Source organism: Entelurus aequoreus, linkage group LG14 (assembly GCF_033978785.1).
Source record: "Entelurus aequoreus isolate RoL-2023_Sb linkage group LG14, RoL_Eaeq_v1.1, whole genome shotgun sequence".
NCBI lineage: Eukaryota > Metazoa > Chordata > Actinopteri > Syngnathiformes > Syngnathidae > Entelurus > Entelurus aequoreus.
In genome coordinates, this window is record NC_084744.1 from 44,736,207 (window position 1) to 44,755,843 (window position 19,637).

General features: G+C 41.4%; 1 protein-coding gene across 1 annotated transcript in view; it reads left to right on the top strand.

Moving 5' to 3' along the window:
* LOC133664935 (activin receptor type-1C) overlaps window positions 1-19,637 on the top strand; it is a 69,793-nt gene that overhangs the window by 17,305 nt on the left and 32,851 nt on the right. Inside the window, exon 2 of the mRNA XM_062069978.1 lies at window positions 13,688-13,918. Within this exon, the coding sequence (XP_061925962.1) occupies window positions 13,688-13,918 (231 nt within the window). The remainder of the gene's footprint in view (window positions 1-13,687; window positions 13,919-19,637) is intronic.

Sequence of the window (19,637 nt, forward strand, 5' to 3'; positions counted from 1 at the left end):
TCCGCTGCTCCTCCACATGGAGAGGAGACAGATGAGGTGGTTCGGGCATCTGGTCAGGATGCCACCCGAACGCCTCCCTAGGGAGGTGTTTAGGGCACGTCCGACCGGTAGGAGGCCACGGGGAAGACCCAGGACATGTTGGGTAGGCTATGTCTCCTGGCTGGCCTGGGAACGCCTCGGGATCCCCCGGGAAGAGCTGAACGAAGTGGCTGGGGAGAGGAAAGTCTGGGATTCCCTGCTTAGGCTGCTGCCCCCACGACCCGACCTCGGATAAGCGGAAGAAAATCGATGGATGGATGGATCGACCAGCAGCTGGCTTTCTGCCAGAGTTATCGAAGGAGAAGCGGGCGAGGACATGGGGCTGCGGATCTGGCGTTGGGCGTCGGGATGGTCGGGCTTCACAGAGTCATGGCTGAGGACGCTTCGGTCTTTCTGAACGGATTCTCGCTTGTCCGAGCGGACTGGACATTGTCCGAGAGCTCCTGGGCAGCTTTCGGTTGCTTTGTTGGGTCTGTGCTCCTGTACCCCCCACCCGAGCAGACAATGGCGTGGAGGTCGTATGTGGGTGTTGAAATGGTGTTTTAATTTAGTTTTGTTGTTTGTCTATGCATGTTGCAATTGTATGTGCCCAATATGTGTTATTTACTGCTAATTTTTTGGTTTTTCGTTGTTTTACTTTTGTAGCTGTATGTAGAAATGGCGCCGCTGAAGTGGCAGCTTGTTGCATCAGCTCTGTGCGCTTTTAATGCCTTTTATGTCCTTTGTTTTCTTTAACGTTTCCATGTGTTTTTATGTGTTTTTTACCTTATTTTTGGGGCCTTTTTGAATCTGCACTGCAACCTCAGTATTTCCCGATTGTGGGATGAATAAATTCTATCCTATCCTAGAGCGAGATGATGTGACCTTATACTGACACCTAGTGGCCAGTCAGTATACACTACTATCAGCACAATCGGTTTATTTCTCTGCGCCATAAATTCGACTGATCGTCGATTATAGGCAAATTCTAACGAAATTGAAAAAATCAATCAATCAATCAATGTTTACTTTAGGGATGTCCCGATCCAGGTTTTTGCACTTCCGATCCGATCCGATATTGTTTTTGCACTTCCGATCCAATACCGACACTGACCGATACCAATACTGACCGATACTGGCCTATCCAAGCATGTATTAAAGTTTAAAGTTATTTAGCCTACTTAGTTGTCAGAATCATGTTGAAAAGGGTTTAGTACTCTTGATAACAACAAGCCAGCTGAATTAGGCGAGTTTGAATAATACACAATGGTTGGTAACAAGAAACTGACCTGTTTATTCAAGGATAAACACAAATAGACAAAATTATACATGACAAACAGAAATGGCATCATTGAACTAGGGCTGGGCAATATGGCCTTTTTTTAATATTGCGATATTTTAAGGCCATATTGCGATACACGATATATATCTCGATATTTTGCCTTAGCCTTGAATGAACACTTGATGCATATAATCACAGCAGTATGATGTTTCTATGTGTTTTGAGTGATTGATTGAGACTTTTATTAGTAGGTTGCACAGTGAAGTACATATTCCGTACAATTGACCACTAAATGGTAACACCCGAATAAGTTTTTCAACTTGTTTAAGTCGGGGTCCACTTAAATTGATTCATGATACAGATATATACCATCAGATATATACTATCATCATAATACAGTCATCACACAAGATAATCACATTGAATTATTTACATTATTTATAATCCGGGGTGTGGAGGGGGGCGCCGGATGTAAGTGTCAAAAAGACAGCCAAAAGAGTTTGATATGAGAATAAATCTAAAGTTAAAATATAGGGTAGAAATGCACCCATTTGCAGGAAATGTAGTCTTGATTTTCAAAATTTCTTTCAAGGCTTGCATGTCTACATTAAAACATTCTTCTTCATACTGCATTAATATATGCTACTTTTAAACTTTCATGCAGAGAAGGAAATCACAACTAAAAAAATCACAAACTTTTTCATACGGTGTTGATGTGGAAATTTTTGCCTCGGCATTTTGGTGATGTGGGCGTGTGGCACCGAATGGAGATAAGCGTCTGGACAGACGTTACAATATTTGAACAATGATGACGAAAACTGTTTTCTCTGTCGTGTCCGTGTGTCGAAAATTGTTATGCGCTTATTTTTTTATTTGATTTTGTGCGTGGCATATAATTGCTATGCGCAGAGGGCGCTTGAGCAGTGCGCAATTGCACAGGCGCGCACCTTAGAGGGAACGTTGCTCGCACGGCTGCGCTAGCATCACAGCTAGCTTTAGCCGTGCTGCTACCTCTCTGCTCGGAGAGGGCGTATACGTATGTGACGTATGACGTGACAGTATGTGAGGTGTGTAAGAAGGTGCGCTTGCTGTCTGTGAGAGGGAGACACAGAAAAGAGTGAGAAGAGCCTGTCGTGTAATGCCAGCAGCGAAAAGCAACTGCGTGAGAATCCACAGACTTGTGGATGTGTTGAAGGTGTGCTGGAAAATGCGGAACAGAAATTAGGGAGCAGCAGAAAAGTGGAATGTATTATTTAAATCGGTACGTTGGAAAAAACGGACCGGAGTTTTTAAAAAAAAACTGGATCTGGATCGGCATTTTCCCATGCCTTGCCGATATGCATTTTTTGGCAAATATCGGCGGCCGATCCGATCCAAATATCGGATCGCGACATCCCTAGTTTACTTATATATAGCCCTAAATCACGAGTGTCTCAAAGGGCTGCACAAGCCACAACGACATCCTCGGCTCAGATCCCACATCAGGGCAAGGAAAAACTCAACCCAATGGGACAATGAGAAACCTTGGAGGGGACCGCAGATGTGGCGCTTCATCCGTGGCCACTGAACCTGTGCCCCCCCCCCCCCTCCAAGAAAGGAGGGGGGGGGGGGGGACAGAAAAGAAACGGCAGATCAACTGGTCTAAAAAGGGGGGTCTATTTAAAGGCTAGAGTATACAAATGAGTTTTAAGATGGGACTTAAATGCTGGGATAAATATTCTTTGTATCAAATGGAGGCATGTGTGACATATAGTGACGTAAATACTGCTAAAAGCACCTCTTCTTAATGCATTTGAGTATGTACAGGTGTACCTAATGTTGTGACCGGGTGAATCTTTTTAATGTTTATGAAGTTTATTTTTGTAAAACAGGAGAAAAGTGATGTTTGACTTTAGGATATATACACTACATGTGTGTCCAAATCACTTGGCCCGGCCACAGGTGTATAAAATCAAGCACTTAGGCCTGGAGACGGTTTCTACAAACATTTGTGAAAGAATGGGCCGCTCTCAGTGATTTCCAGCGTGGAACTGTCATAGGATGCCACCTGTGCAACAAATCCAGTCGTGAAATTTCCTTGCTCCTAAATATTCCAAAGTCAACTGTCGGCTCTATTATAAGAAAATGGAAGAGTTTGGGAACAACAGCAACTCAGCCATGAAGTGGTAGGCCATGTAAACTGGACTCTAGAGCAGTGGCGACGATGAATCACGCTTTTCAGTCTGGCAATCTGATGGACCAGTCTGGGTTTGGAGGTTGCCAGGAGAACGCTACATTTCGGACTGCATTGTGCCGAGTGTGAAATTTGGGGGAGGAGGAATTATGGTGTGGGGTTGTTTTTCAGGAGTTGGGCTTGGCCCCTTAGTTCCAGTGAAAGGAACTTTAAATGCTCCAGGATACCAAAACATTTTGGACAATTCCATGCTCCCAACCTTGTGGGAACAGTTTGGAGCGGGCCCCTTCCTCTTCCAACATGACTGTGCACCAGTGCACAAAGCAAGGTCCATAAAGACATGGATGACAGAGTCTGGTGTGGATGAACTTGACTGGCCTGCACAGAGTCCTGACCTGAACCCGATAGAACACCTTTGGGATGAATTAGAACGGAGACTGAGAGCCAGGCCTTCTCCACCAACATCAGTGTGTGACCTCACCAATGCATCTTTGGAAGAATGGTGGAAAATTCCTATAAACACGCTGTAATAGCTGCAAAAGGTGGACCGACATCGTATTGAACCCTATGGGTTAGGAAAGGGATGGCACTTCAAGTTCATATGTGAGTCAAGGCACGTGGCCAAATACTTTTGGCAATATAGTGTGTTTTAAACTGTGTACATTTTCTAAAGATAAGTTATGATACTATTGGGGAGAGTGGCGGTGAGGACGGTGTCGTTTGGATCCAAAAAGAACTCCTCGAAAAATGAAGCATTTTTAGACATAGTCAGAAAGTTGGCTATAAATGTGACGGTGGAGCAACATTTTTATGCAAAATGTACAGCAACTCATATGCAATACAGACCACAAGATTCAAATCATTGTAGGTGCCCTCTAAGAAACAAGAGCATGTGCGCTCAAAATAAATTGTGCCATTAATCTTTATGTAAATATGTCTTGACTCACGTCTAACTGGGCATGTTCGACATAAACGAAACTAATACCCTAATCATACATAATTAATGACTTTTTCCTTTTATGATTAATCGCATGCGTACATTTGACTAATACCTTAAAAGCCTGTTGTGTTGTTCATGCAGAGTTGATGTAAAGTAGCTACTTTAAGTCAGTGGCTTATTGGGCTGGCACTTTGCTTTAAGATCAAACTTGTTTTCATCGCCTTCAGAGAGCCGCTTGTAACAATTAATATATATAAATATTAATGTATGATCGCCTCATAATTAAATTTCACAATTACTTATGCATTTGATATTTTTTTCACGTACAAATTGATGGATAACTTTCTTTGAAATCAGAGGTCAAGTTGACCTCTGACAACCAGGATTGTTTTGGTTAAAGTTGAAGTACCAATGATTGTCACACACACACTAGGTGTGGCGAAATTATTCTCTGCATTTGACCCATCACCCTTGATCACCCCCTGGGAGGTCAGGGGAGCAGTGAGCAGCAGCGGTGGCCGCGCCCGGGAATCATTTTGGGTGATTTAACCCCCAATTCCAACCCTTGATGCTGAGTGCCAAGCAGGGAGGTAATGGGTCCCATTTTTATAGTCTTTGGTATGACTCGGCCAGGGTTTGAACTCACGACCTACCCATCTCAGGGCGGACACTCTAACCACAAGGCCACTGAGTAGTAATCCAGTATAAAATAATATCTCTCAAAATGGAAAGAGTGATTATGCTAAGTAGGGATGTCCGATAATGGCTTTTTGCCGATATCCGATATTCCGATATTGTCCAACTCTTTAATTACCGATACCGATATCAACCGATACCGATATATACAGTCGTGGAATTAACACATTATTATGCATAATTTGGACAACCAGGTATGGTGAAGATAAGGTCCTTTTAAAAAAAAAAAAAAAAAAAAAAAAAGATAAATAAATTAAAAATATTTTCTTGAATAAAAAAGAAAGTAAAACAATATAAAAACAGTTACATAGAAACTAGTAATGAATGAAAATGAGTAAAATTAACTGTTAAAGGTTAGTACTATTAGTGGACCAGCAGCACGCACAATCATGTGTGCTTACGGACTGTATCCCTTGCAGACTGTATTGATTTATATTGATATATAATGTAGGAACCAGAATATTAATAACAGAAAGAAACAACCCTTTTGTGTGAATGAGTGTGAATGGGGGAGGGAGGTTTTTTGGGTTGGTGCACTAATTGTAAGTGTATCTTGTGTTTTTTATGTTGATTTAATAAAAAATAAATAAAAATTAAAAAACTATACCGATAATAAAAAAAACGATACAGATAATTTCCGATATTACATTTTAAAGCATTTATCGGCCAATATTATCGGACATCTCTAATGCTAAGTAAGAACCATTGTCATGATTTTCATAGGCCGCATCATTTTATTGTGGCACACTACATAATTGTAATGTGGCCCTCCACGTCATTTTACTGTGGCCTGCCACATCTTCTGAATGTAACCACATCTTTTTAATGTGGCCCGCCATATCATTTTATGTGGCTGGCTTAATCATTTATTGTCATGTCTGTGATTATGTTTTGTTTTAGTCATGTTCGGTTTTGGTTTTGGACTTTTTGTGCACTTTTATTTGTCACCATAGCAACCATTAGTTTCACCTGGTTCACATCGTCATGTCACGCACCTGTTCACGTTTAGAGTCACGCACCTGTTTTCACTGATCATGTCACTATATAAGTTTTTCTTTTTCTGTGGTTCGTCCTGGCGACATCACACTCCTGCCACTCTGTTCACCCTCATGATCCTTGCTGCTCTTTTTTATGCCCCTCTTCTCATGTCAAGTAAGTTTTGTTATTGTTCATAGTTTTTTGCCTTTGTGCTATAGTGTTTTATTTTCATAGCCACGTTTTGTACTTCCGCCTTTGTGTGCGCTTTTTGTTAATCCCCTTTTGAGTTCAAATATTAAACATGTCCTCACCTGCACGCCACGTATGGTCCAATTCATTTGCACCACTGGAGAACCAACCACGCCACAGACCGAGTCATGACAGATGTCGCCAGCAAAAAAGTTCTCCAGCAAGTTTGGACGAAGGACCGTGGGAGGTCCTGCGCGCCATGGAAGCCGAGACACTTCGCTATTCCCCCATGGAGCGCAAGGACCTCATGTGGGGTCTGACCGGCAAACTGGTGCCGATCAGCTCCGTTTGGCCCGGGGACGTTGGCGCGTCATCCCTGTCCCGGAAGCGCCGCTCCAGACCAAGAACGTCAAGCTCCTCCCCCTCCGGGCGGAAATGGGCCACAGCCTGCCCGGCTTACCCAGGATGACATCACAGACCAGGATTTTTTTTTTCTAAATTATTTTTCTTTTGATCACCCGCCTCCAACCAAGGACTCTAAAACATGATAAGACATTACCAGGACATGTTTTTAGGAATCAGATCCTGTCAAGCCAAGCCACCCAAATTTCATGCCCCGCCCCCTAAGACTCAAGCCACGCCCATGCCACGTGTTTCTTTTTTTTCACCCACTCAATCCCAGGTACAAAAAGAAAGACATTTTGGAAAATTAATAGGGGAGGATTTTACCCCCCTCCTGACCTCCCTCCACCCACCCAAGAAAACGGTTCCAGACCGCGTCTGGTATCCGCTCCTTGAGGGGGGGGGGGGGGGGCTAGGGCAGGCAATTGTTCAGGTGGGGTGGCTCAGCATCGTCACGCCAAGCCACAGCCACCAGCACGGCCGCCACCACCAGTCTTTCGACCTGCTAAGCCACAGCCTCCAGCTAGGCCACCTCCACCTGCTCCACACCCTGCTCCAAGGCTATCAAAATGCCTAGCAGCTCCACCATGCCAAGCTCCACCATGCAAAGCTCCACCATGCCCAGCTTCACGCCAAGCGCCACCAGCCGCAGCTTCACGCCAAGCGCCACCAGTTGCAGCTCCACGCCAAGCGCCACCAGTCGCAGCTCCACGCCAAGCGCCACCAGTCGCAGCTCCACGCCAAGCGCCACCAGTCGCAGCTCCACGCCGCCAAGTGCCGCCAGTAGTAGCACCACGCCAAGCTCCGTTACCTGCTCCCCGACGCCAAGCTCCGTTACCTGCTCCACGACGCTAAGTGCCGCCAGTCGCAGCTCCACGACGCCAAGTGCCGCCAGTCGCAGCTCCACAACGCCAAGTGCCGCCAGTTGCAGCTCCACAACGCCAAGTGCCGCCAGTCGCAGCTCCACGACGCCAAGTGCCGCCAGTCGCAGCTCCACGACGCGACCCCTCAAGCCAAGACCAAGATCCCCCAAGTCCAAGCCAAGACCAAGATCCCCCAAGTCCAAGCCAAGACCAAGATCCCCCAAGTTCAAGCCAAGACCAAGATCCCCCAAGTCCAAGCCAAGACCAAGACCCCTCAAGTCCAAGCCAAGACCAAGACCCCCCACACCAAGACCAAGTCCAAGACCAAGACCAAGACCCCCCACGCCAAGACCAAGTCCAAGACCAACCATGCCAAGTCCAAGTCCAAGACCAACCATGCCAAATCCAAGACCAAGACCAACCATGCTAAGACCAACCATGGCCACGCCAAGCTTCGCCGCCCGACGTGCCACGCCAAGCTTCGCCGCCCGACGTGCCACGCCAAGCTTCGCCGCCCGACGTGCCACGCCAAGCTTCGCCGCCCGACGTTCCACGCCAAGCTTCGCCACCTGCTTCATCTGCAGTTTCTACGTCTGCCACGATGATGACGCATCCACCTCGTCGGCCATGGATGTGGCCAGTCCATGGGCGTCCGCCACGCCAGGTACGCCGACCTCCTCGTCGGCCACGGATGTGGCCACTACCTGGTCGGCCGCCACGCCAAGTGCGCCCACCTCCTCGTCGGCCATGGATATGGCCATTCCCGGGTCGCCCACCTCGTCAGGTACAGCGGCGGTCTACGCGTCGCCGCCACCTGATCCTGCCCCGGTGAATTCGGGGACACCTGGTCTGGCGACCCACCGCCATGTCCCCCTCCCGCCCTTCCATGACTCTCGATCCTGCCTTGTTTTGTTTGTTTTGGACATCTGGGATCTGTCCGTAAGGGGGGGGCTCTGTCATGTCTGTGATTATGTTTTGTTTTAGTCATGTTCGGTTTTGGTTTTGGACTTTTTGTGCACTTTTATTTGTCACCATAGCAACCATTAGTTTCACCTGGTTCACATCGTCATGTCACGCACCTGTTCACGTTTAGAGTCACGCACCTGTTTTCACTGATCATGTCACTATATAAGTTTTTCTTTTTCTGTGGTTCGTCCTGGCGACATCACACTCCTGCCACTCTGTTCACCCTCATGATCCTTGCTGCTCTTTTTTATGCCCCTCTTCTCATGTCAAGTAAGTTTTGTTATTGTTCATAGTTTTTTGCCTTTGTGCTATAGTGTTTTATTTTCATAGCCACGTTTTGTACTTCCGCTTTTGTGCGCGCTTTTTGTTAATCCCCTTTTGAGTTAAAATATTAAACATGTCCTCACCTGCACGCCACGTATGGTCCAATTCATTTGCACCACTGGAGAACCAACCACGCCACAGACCGAGTCATGACATTTATGTGGCCTGCGAAAAGTTGGAAATCAAAAAATTTAAAAACACCTTTTGGCTAAATATATTAGTTTTTTCAACCGCGATACTAATGAATCTTATTCAGTACTATACTGCCTCTAAAAAGTACCGGTCCACCACCTGCATGCAAAAATTAGTTTGCAAGTTAAAAAAACCTAAATTTTCTGCAAGTAAAAAAATAAGTAAAAAAACAATTTCCTTCAATCAAAAAATGTTTTGCAAGTATAAAACCTATTTTCCTCCATTAAAAAACAATTTTCTTAGGTCAAAAAAACAGTACGCAAGTGAATAAAATCTATTTTTGCAAGTAAAAAAATTATTTGCAAGTGTAAAAACAGTTTTTTGAAAGTAAAAATGAAATTTTGCAAGTAAAAAAACAATTTTCTGCATGTAAAAAAAAAAAGATTTGCAAGTACCGTAATGTCCGGACTATAAGCCGCTACTTTTTCCCCTCGTTCTGGTCCCTGCGGCTTATACAACGGTGCGGCTTATTTACGGCCTGTTCTTCTCCGACACCGACGAAGAGGATTTTGGTGGTTTTAGTACGCAGGAGGAAGACGATGACACAATGATTAAAGACTGACTTTTCATATACCGGTAGGCTGTTTATTTTGATAACGTACAGGCGAGCACTTTGTATTACTTTGCACCGTTGTATTATTTGTACTCTGCACGAATGCTGTTCGCCATGTCAAAGATGTGAAAGTTTGATTGAATGATTGAAAGATTTATTGTTAATAAATGGGACGCTTTGCGTTCCCAAACAGTCATCTCTGTCCCGACAATCCCCTCCGTGGTAGCAGGAACCCCTATATACTACGGTAATTACACATCAAAACCCTGGGGCTTATAGTCGGGTGCGGCTTATATATGGAGCAATCTGTATTTTCCCCTAAATTTAGCTGGTGCGGCTTATAGTCAGGTGCGGCTTATAGTCCGGAAATTACGGTATAAAGACAATTTTCTGCAAGTAAAAAAAATGTAATTTGCAAGTAAAAAAACAATATCCTGCAAGTAAAAAAAAACGATTTGCAAGTATAAAGACAATTTTCTGCAAGTAAAAAAAAAAAATTGCAAGTAAAAAAACAGTATTCTCTAAGTAAAAAAAAACTATTTGCAAGTGTAAAGACAATTTTCTGCAAGGAAAAAAAAATTGCAAGTAAAAAAACAATATTCTCTAAGTAAAAAAAAACTATTTGCAAGTATAAAGACAATTTTCTGCAAGTAAAAAAAAAATTGGCAAGTAAAACACGATATTTTGCAATTTAAAAAAAAATTGGCAAGTAAAAAAACAATATTCTGCAAGTAAAAAAAAACGATTTGCAAGTATAAAGACAATTTTATGCAAGTAAAAAAAAAAAAACGATTGGCAGGTATAAAGACAATTTCTGCAAGTAAAAAAAATAGGCAAGTAAAAAACAATATTCTGCAAGTAAAAAAATTGCAAGTAAAAAACAATATTCTCTAAGTAAAAAAAAAAATTTGCAAGTATAAAGACAATTTTCTGCAAGTAAAAAAAAAATTGGCAAGTAAAACACAATATTCTGTAATTTAAAAAAAAATTGGCAAGTAAAAAACAATATTCTGCAAGTAAAAAAAACGATTTGCAAGTATAAAGACAATTTTCTGCAAGTAAAAAAACAAAAACGATTTGCAGGTATAAAGACAATTTTCTGCAAGTAAAAAAAAACAGGCAAGTAAAAAACAATATTCTGCAAGTAAAAAAAACTATTTGCAAGTATAAAGACAATTTTCTGCAAGTAAAAAAAAATTGCAAGTAAAAAAACAATATTCTCGAAGTAAAAAAAACTATTTGCAAGTATAAAGACAATTTTCTGCAAGTAAAAAAAAAATTGGCAAGTAAAAAACAATATTTTGCTATTAAAAAAAATTGGCAAGTAAAAAAAACAATATTCTGCAAGTAAAAAAAACGATTTGCAAGTATAAAGACAATTTTCTGCAAGTAAAAAAAAAAGATTGGCAGGTATAAAGACAATTTTCTGCAAGTAAAAAAAAATTGCAAGTAAAAAACAATATTCTAAGTAAAAAAAAAAAAAAAAAATTGCAAGAATAAAGACAATTTTCTGCAAATAAAAAAAAATTGGCAAGTAAAAAACAATATTCTAAGTAAAAATAAAAAAAATTGCAAGTATAAAGACAATTTTCTGCAAGTAAAAAAAAATTGGCAAGTTAAAAACAATATTCTGTAATTTAAAAAAAACATTGCCAAGTAAAAAACAATATTCTGCAAGTAAAAAAAAAAACGATTTGCAAGTATGAAGACAATTTTCTGCACGTAAAAAAAACCCCGATTTGCAGGTATAAAGACAATTTTCTGCAAGTAAAAAAAAAACAGGCAAGTAAAAAACAATATTTTGCAAGTAAAAAAAAACTATTTGCAAGTATAAAGACAATTTTCTGCAAGTAAAAAAAAACCAGGCAAGTAAAAAACAATATTCTGCAAGTAAAAAAAAACTATTTGCAAGTATAAAGACAATTTTCTGCAAGTAAAAAACTATATTCTGCAATTAAAAAAAAAATTGGCAAGTAAAAAAACAATATTCTGCAAGTAAAAAAAACGATTTGCAAGTATAAAGACAACTTTCTGCAAGTAAAAAAAAAACGATTTGCAGGTTTAAAGACAATTTTCTGCAAGTAAAAAAAAAAATAGGCAAGTAAAAAACAATATTCTGCAAGTAAAAAAAAATTATTTGCAAGTATAAAGACAATTTTCTGCAAGTAAAAAAAATATTCTGTAATTAAAAAAAAAAATTGGCAAGTAAAAAACAATATTCTGCAAGTAAAAAAAAACGATTTGCAAGTATAAAGACAATTTTCTGCAAGTAAAAAAACAAAAACGATTTGCAGGTATAAAGACAATTTTCTGCAAGTAAAAAAAAAACTGGCAAGTAAAAAACAATATTCTGCAAGTAAAAAAAAACTATTTGCAAGTATAAAGACAATTTTCTGCAAGTAAAAAAAAAATTGCAAGTAAAAAAACAATATTCTCTAAGTAAAAAAAAACTATTTGCAAGTATAAAGACAATTTTCTGCAAGTAAAAAAAAAATTGGCAAGTAAAAAACAATATTTTGCTATTAAAAAAAATTGGCAAGTAAAAAAACAATATTCTGCAAGTAAAAAAAACGATTTGCAAGTATAAAGACAATTTTCTGCAAGTAAAAAAAAAAACGATTGGCAGGTATAAAGACAATTTTCTGCAAGTAAAAAAAAATTGCAAGTAAAAAACAATATTCTAAGTAAAAAAAAAAAAATTGCAAGTATAAAGACAATTTTCTGCAAGTAAAAAAAATTGGCAAGTAAAAAACAATATTCTAAGTAAACAAAAAAAAATTGCAAGTATAAAGACAATTTTCTGCAAGTAAAAAAAAATTGGCAAGTAAAAAACAATATTCTGTAAGTTAAAAAAAACATTGCCAAGTAAAAAACAATATTCTGCAAGTAAAAAAAAAACGATTTGCAAGTATGAAGACAATTTTCTGCACGTAAAAAAAAACCCCGATTTGCAGGTATAAAGACAATTTTCTGCAAGTAAAAAAAAAACAGGCAAGTAAAAAACAATATTTTGCAAGTAAAAAAAAACTATTTGCAAGTATAAAGACAATTTTCTGCAAGTAAAAAAAAAACCAGGCAAGTAAAAAACAATATTCTGCAAGTAAAAAAAAACTATTTGCAAGTATAAAGACAATTTTCTGCAAGTAAAAAACTATATTCTGCAATTTAAAAAAAAAATTAGCAAGTAAAAAAACAATATTCTGCAAGTAAAAAAAACGATTTGCAAGTATAAAGACAATTTTCTGCAAGTAAAAAAAAAACAATTTGCAGGTATAAAGACAATTTTCTGCAAGTAAAAAAAAAAATAGGCAAGTAAAAAACAATATTCTGCAAGTAAAAAAAAATTATTTGCAAGTATAAAGACAATTTTCATCAAGTTAAAACATTTGGCAGTAATTGGTCAAGAAACTTGAGTTTGTTAGCCCTCTCTTATGTCTGCCATTTTACCCCCCACCCTGCTTCTTCTTCTTCATTTTTGGCAGACAACACCATGCGCACATAACAATATCTCTGCTGGCCTTAAATTTAAAAAATAAAATAAAATAAAAACTTAAAAGACTGACAGTATTGCAGTAAATCATTGTTCACTTTCTTTACATTTGCACGGAAGACAATCATTTCCACAGAACAATATCAATGTGCAGTGTCTCACGTTTATGTTACTATTTGAAACTATTTGCTTGCCTAACAGAATTGCTATTACGACATCCAGTGGACACATTTAGAACAGCAGATTCTTTCATTTAAAAAAATGCAGCTCAATTTTACTCTCAGCAAACTCATCTCTGTTGGGCTGCATGTTTGACATCCTTCTCTAGATGTTCCTCTGCACTTATTAGATGAATTATCTCACGATAAGTGAATGAAGTAAATTGTCATAAAATACAGTTATGATGACATTACAGTGTTAGTGCAGACTTGTTTGTCCGTCAGGGACAAACTTGTCAAACAAAGCATGACAGCGGCTTGAAGTAGAACATAAGATTATGTGGGTGTTAAACTAAGAGGCATTACTCCGGTTCTTCCACCCCACTTAGTATGGCCGCTCTTACATAACAGGTCTGAACCTGGTCAACGCTTGGATGTGTCTAACAGGAAGGTGTGGTTGCAGGTCTGAAATGTGTGTGCCCGCTGTGCGACGACGGCGTCTGCGAGACGTCGGCCGACGGCGCCTGCTGGAACTCGGTCATGTTGATCGACGGCCGGGAGAAGACGGCGCAGTCGTGCCTGTCGCCGTTGGAGATGAAAGGTCAGGTGTTCTGCTACAGCTCCCCCAGCGTCTCCAGGAGGGAGTGCTGCTTCAGCCACTTCTGCAACAACCAGACCCTGCACTTGCAGCCCGGTATGCTCGCTCTTCTCTATCAGCGGAGTGTTTCACAACCTGTTTGCGACACACGCATTTTAGCGCCCTTTGGGCACGAGGGGAAGCCAGCGATCCCACGCCAGAGTGTTTGTTGGACATAGTGGACGTGGACAAGAAATGCGACGGTCGGCTCAAAAATGTAAGCAGCAGCATGAATCCACACAATTGGGAAAGTGGATTTTTTTCCCCCTTGCTTGTTGCTAGGCAGAACAACACAAACGGCACAAATTACACTATATTGCCAAAAGTGCCTTGACTCACATATGAACTTGAAGTGCCATCCCATTCCTAACCCATCGGGTTCAAGATGATGTGGGTCCACCTTTTGCAGCTATTACAGCTTCAACTCTTCTGGGAAGGCTGTCCACAAGGTTGCGGAGTGTTTTTATAGGGATTTTCCACCATTCTTCCAAAAGCACATTGGTGAGGTCACACACTGATGTTGGTGGAGAACGCCTGGCTCTCAGTCTCTGTTCTAATTCATCCCAAAGGTGTTCTATTGGGTTCAGGTCAGGACTCTGTGCAGGCCAGTCAAGTTCATCCACAGCAGACTCTGTCATCCATGTCTTTATGGATGCGAAAGTGCTGAAACGTACCACATACTTGTGTCGCCTTATAGGACAAATGTGTGCAGGTCTTCAGGAAGTAGTTACAGCATAAGCAGCTTGCACAATTGAATGCAGACGTCTTTAAATTGCATTTACACTACCGTTCAAAAGTTTGGGGTCACATTGAAATGTCCTTATTTTTGAAGGAAAAGCACTGTACTTTTCAATGAAGATAACTTTAAACTAGTCTTAACTTTAAAGAAATACACTCTATACATTGCTAATGTGGTAAATGACTATTCTAGCTGCAAATGTCTGGTTTTTGGTGCAATATCTACATAGGTGTATAGAGGCCCATTTCCAGCAACTATCACTCCAGTGTTCTAATGGTACAATGTGTTTGCTCATTGGCTCAGAAGGCTAATTGATGATTAGAAAACCCTTGTGCAATCATGTTCACACATCTGAAAACAGTTTAGCTCGTTACAGAAGCTACAAAACTGACCTTCCTTTGAGCAGATTGAGTTTCTGGAGCATCACATTTGTGGGGTCAATTAAACGCTCGAAATGGCCAGAAAAAGAGAACTTTCATTTGAAACTCGCCAGTCTATTCTTGTTCTTAGAAATGAAGGCTATTCCACAAAATTGTTTGGGTGACCCCAAACTTTTGAACGGTAGTGTATATAGCATATGAACATAAATCTCAGCTGATATCACTCATGTAAGTCAAGGGCTGCTACGATTTTAATTGGAAAAAAGCATTGATTTATCTTATTTTGCGTCGAATAAACGTTCAATGAGTGTTAGTAATACACATTGATAAATTCAGACCTCATCCAGAACATACACTATATTGCCAAAAGTGCCTTGACTCACATACGAACTTGAAGTGCCATCCCATTCCTAACCCATAGGGTTCAATATGATGTGGGTCCACCTTTAGCAGCTATTACAGCTTCAACTCTTCTGGGAAGGCTGTCCACAAGGTTGCGGAGTGTGTTTATAGGAATTTTCCACCATTCTTCCAAAAGCGCATTGGTGAGGTCACACACTGATGTTGGTGGAGAAGGCCTGGCTCTCAGTCTCCGTTCTAATTCATCCCAAAGGTGTTCTGTCAGGTTGAGGTCAGGACTCTGTGCAGGCCAGTCAAGTTCATCCACACCAGACTCTGTCATCCATGTCTTTATGGACCTTGCTTTGTGCACTGGTGCACAGTCATGTTGGAAGAGGAAGGGCCCCGCTCCAAACTGTTCCCACAACGTTGAACGTGACATTTTTTTTACGCGTCCCGTGATTGGATACTCACCGGGACCGTTAGCGGATGAATTTGAGAACACATAGAGTTGATAGGCAGTTGCAATAGCCAATCAGATCACAAGTTGTTGACAGTAGCCTATCTAGGTAAGCTGATGTTAACGAGACTGTGATTGGACACTCACTCGTCACATCAAACAGCTTAGGCCTTAAGAGGTTAAATGTAACATTTAACATTGAGCTGTGCTGTCCAGTTACCTTCTTTTCGTACACTCCTGTGTCTCATTTGCAAGTCGTTACTTTATTACACTAACTATACAGTAGACATTACATGCAGTTGCGACTCCAGGATGCTAGATGGCAGTAGTGTACAGACTGCCATGGGTTGCCTTAGCCAGGAAATCTTTTCTTTTGTTGTGCCCTACATAGTGTTTGTACTGTAAGTATTTTGCTTATTACACACTCTCGCTTTTTGATTGAAAAGTGCATTGTGGTTGTAGTTTCGTTACCAAATTTGGAGCTGTTGAAATCGCCTCGCAACATTTCCAATGTCTACGACAAACCCAATGTAAATTAGCATCGAGCTAGCACATTTTGACAAGCGGCGCTTTACTTTTATTTTGAGCGCCTTCTTCTTGCTTTGTTGGCGTTTAAAAATGTAATTTCACCGAGAGGCAGTCCGCGCTGAGTGCTTGACTGCTTGTTTCCCGGCCAAGTGCTTGAGCCGAGTCTGCGACTTGCAGCAACGGTATCGACATACGGTTTGGATTCACGCAAATCGATATCTGGCCGTTTGCAATGGAACGTACCAAATTCAGTACCATCCGTATATCTGTAACTCTAAAACACTTCCTGTAGCGCGCCTTCAAAATAAAAGCTTGTCCTTATTTCCCCATATTTTCCTGGGAAATTTACCTTTTTTTCCCCAATACAAATTTTGACAGGTACAATCAGCCATTTGTTAGGGGTAAGACTTATACATATATTATGTTCAGGATTATCGGTGAGCTGGAGCCTACCCCAGCTGAGAACTAATTGTGCCCACACAAACTCTGCCCGGAAAAAAGTGGTCATACCAATGTGACATGAACATGAACAGGAATATTTTCAAGGCATCCATCCATTTCCCGTACTGTTTATTCTGTTCAAGGTCACGGACATGCTGGTGCCTACCCCAGCTGAGAACTAATTGTGCCCCCACAAATTCTGCCCGGAAAAAAGTGGTCGTACCAATGTGACGTGAACATGAACAGGAATATTTTCAAGGCATCCATCCATTTCCCATATTATTTATTCTGTTCAAGGTCACGGGCATGCTGGAGCTTACCCCAGCTGAGAACTAATTGTGCCCCCACAAATTCTGCCCGGAAAAAAGTGGTCGTACCTATGTGACGTGAACATGAACAGGAATATTTTCAAGGCATCCATCCATTTCCCGTACTGTTTATTCTGTTGAAGGTCACGGACATGCTGGAGCCTACTCCAGCTGAGAACTAATTGTGCCCCCACAAATTCTCCCTGGAAAAAAGTGGTCACACCAATGTGACATGAACATGAACAGGAATATTTTCAAGGCATCCATCCATTTCCCGTACTGTTTATTCTGTTCAAGGTCACAGACATGCTGGAGCCTACTCCAGCTGAGAACTAATTGTGCCCCCACAAATTCTCCCTGGAAAAAAGTGGTCGTACCAATGTGACATGAACATGAACAGGAATATTTTCAAGGCATCCATCCATTTCCCGTACCGTTTATTCTGTTCAAGGTCACGGACATGCTGGAGCTAACCCCAGCTGAGAACTAATTATGCCCCCACAAATTCTGCCCGGAAAAAAGTGGTCGTACCAATGTGACGTGAACATGAACAGGAATATTTTCAAGGCATCCATCCATTTCCCGTACTGTTTATTCTGTTCAAGGTCACAGACATGCTGGAGCCTACTCCAGCTGAGAACTAATTGTGCCCCCACAAATTCTCCCTGGAAAAAAGTGGTCACACCAATGTGACATGAACATGAACAGGAATATTTTCAAGGCATCCATCCATTTCCCGTACTGTTTATTCTGTTCAAGGTCACAGACATGCTGGAGCCTACTCCAGCTGAGAACTAATTGTGCCCCCACAAATTCTCCCTGGAAAAAAGTGGTCGTACCAATGTGACATGAACATGAACAGGAATATTTTCAAGGCATCCATCCATTTCCCGTACCGTTTATTCTGTTCAAGGTCACGGACATGCTGGAGCTAACCCCAGCTGAGAACTAATTGTGCCCCCACAAATTCTGCCCGGAAAAAAGTGGTCATACCAATGTGACATGAACATGAACAAGAATATTTTCAAGGCATCCATCTATTTCCCGTACTGTTTATTCTGTTCAAGGTCACGGACATGCTGGAGCCTACTCCAGCTGAGAACTAATTGTGCCCCCACAAATTCTCCCTGGAAAAAAGTGGTCACACCAATGTGACATGAACATGAACAGGAATATTTTCAAGGCATCCATCCATTTCCCGTACTGTTTATTCTGTTCAAGGTCACGGACATGCTGGAGCCTACCCCAGCTGAGAACTATTTGTGCCCCCACAAATTCTGCCCGGAAAAAAGTGTTCCTTCCAATGTGACATGAACATGAACGGGAATATTTTCAAGGCATCCATCCATTTCCCGTATTGTTTATTCTGTCCAAGGTCACAGACATGCTGGAGCTTACCCTAGCTAAAAACTAATTGTACCCCCACAAATTCTGCACGGAAAAAAGTGGTCGTACCAATGTGACGTGAACATGAACAGGAATATTTTCAAGGCATCCATCCATTTCTCGTACTGTTTATTCTGTTCAAGGTCACAGACATGCTGGAGCCTACTCCAGCTGAGAACTAATTGTGCCCCCACAAATTCTCCCCGGGAAAAAGTGGTCGTACCAATGTGACATGAACATGAACAGGAATATTTTCAAGGCATCCATCCATTTCCCGTACCGTTTATTCTGTTCAAGGTCACGGACATGCTGGAGCCTACCCCAGCTAAGAACTTATTGTACCCCACAAATTCGGCCCCCAAAAAAGTGTTCCTTCCAATGTGACATGAACATGAACGGGAATATTTTCAAGGCATCATCCATTTACTGTATTTGTTATTCTGTTCAAGGTCACAGACATGCTGGAGCCTACTCCAGCTGAGAACTAATTGTGCCCCCACAAATTCTCCCTGGAAAAAAGTGGTCACACCAATGTGACATGAACATGAACAAAAATATTTTCAAGGCATCCATCTATTTCCCGTACTGTTTATTCTGTTGAAGGTCACGGACATGCTGGAGCCTACTCCAGCTGAGAACTAATTGTGCCCCCACAAATTCTCCCTGGAAAAAAGTGGTCACACCAATGTGACATGAACATGAACAGGAATATTTTCAAGGCATCCATCCATTTCCCGTACTGTTTATTCTGTTCAAGGTCACGGACATGCTGGAGCCTACCCCAGCTGAGAACTATTTGTGCCCCCACAAATTCTGCCCGGAAAAAAGTGTTCCTTCCAATGTGACATGAACATGAACGGGAATATTTTCAAGGCATCCATCCATTTCCCGTATTGTTTATTCTGTCCAAGGTCACAGACATGCTGGAGCTTACCCTAGCTAAAAACTAATTGTACCCCCACAAATTCTGCACGGAAAAAAGTGGTCGTACCAATGTGACGTGAACATGAACAGGAATATTTTCAAGGCATCCATCCATTTCCCGTACTGTTTATTCTGTTCAAGGTCACAGACATGCTGGAGCCTACTCCAGCTGAGAACTAATTGTGCCCCCACAAATTCTCCCCGGGAAAAAGTGGTCGTACCAATGTGACATGAACATGAACAGGAATATTTTCAAGGCATCCATCCATTT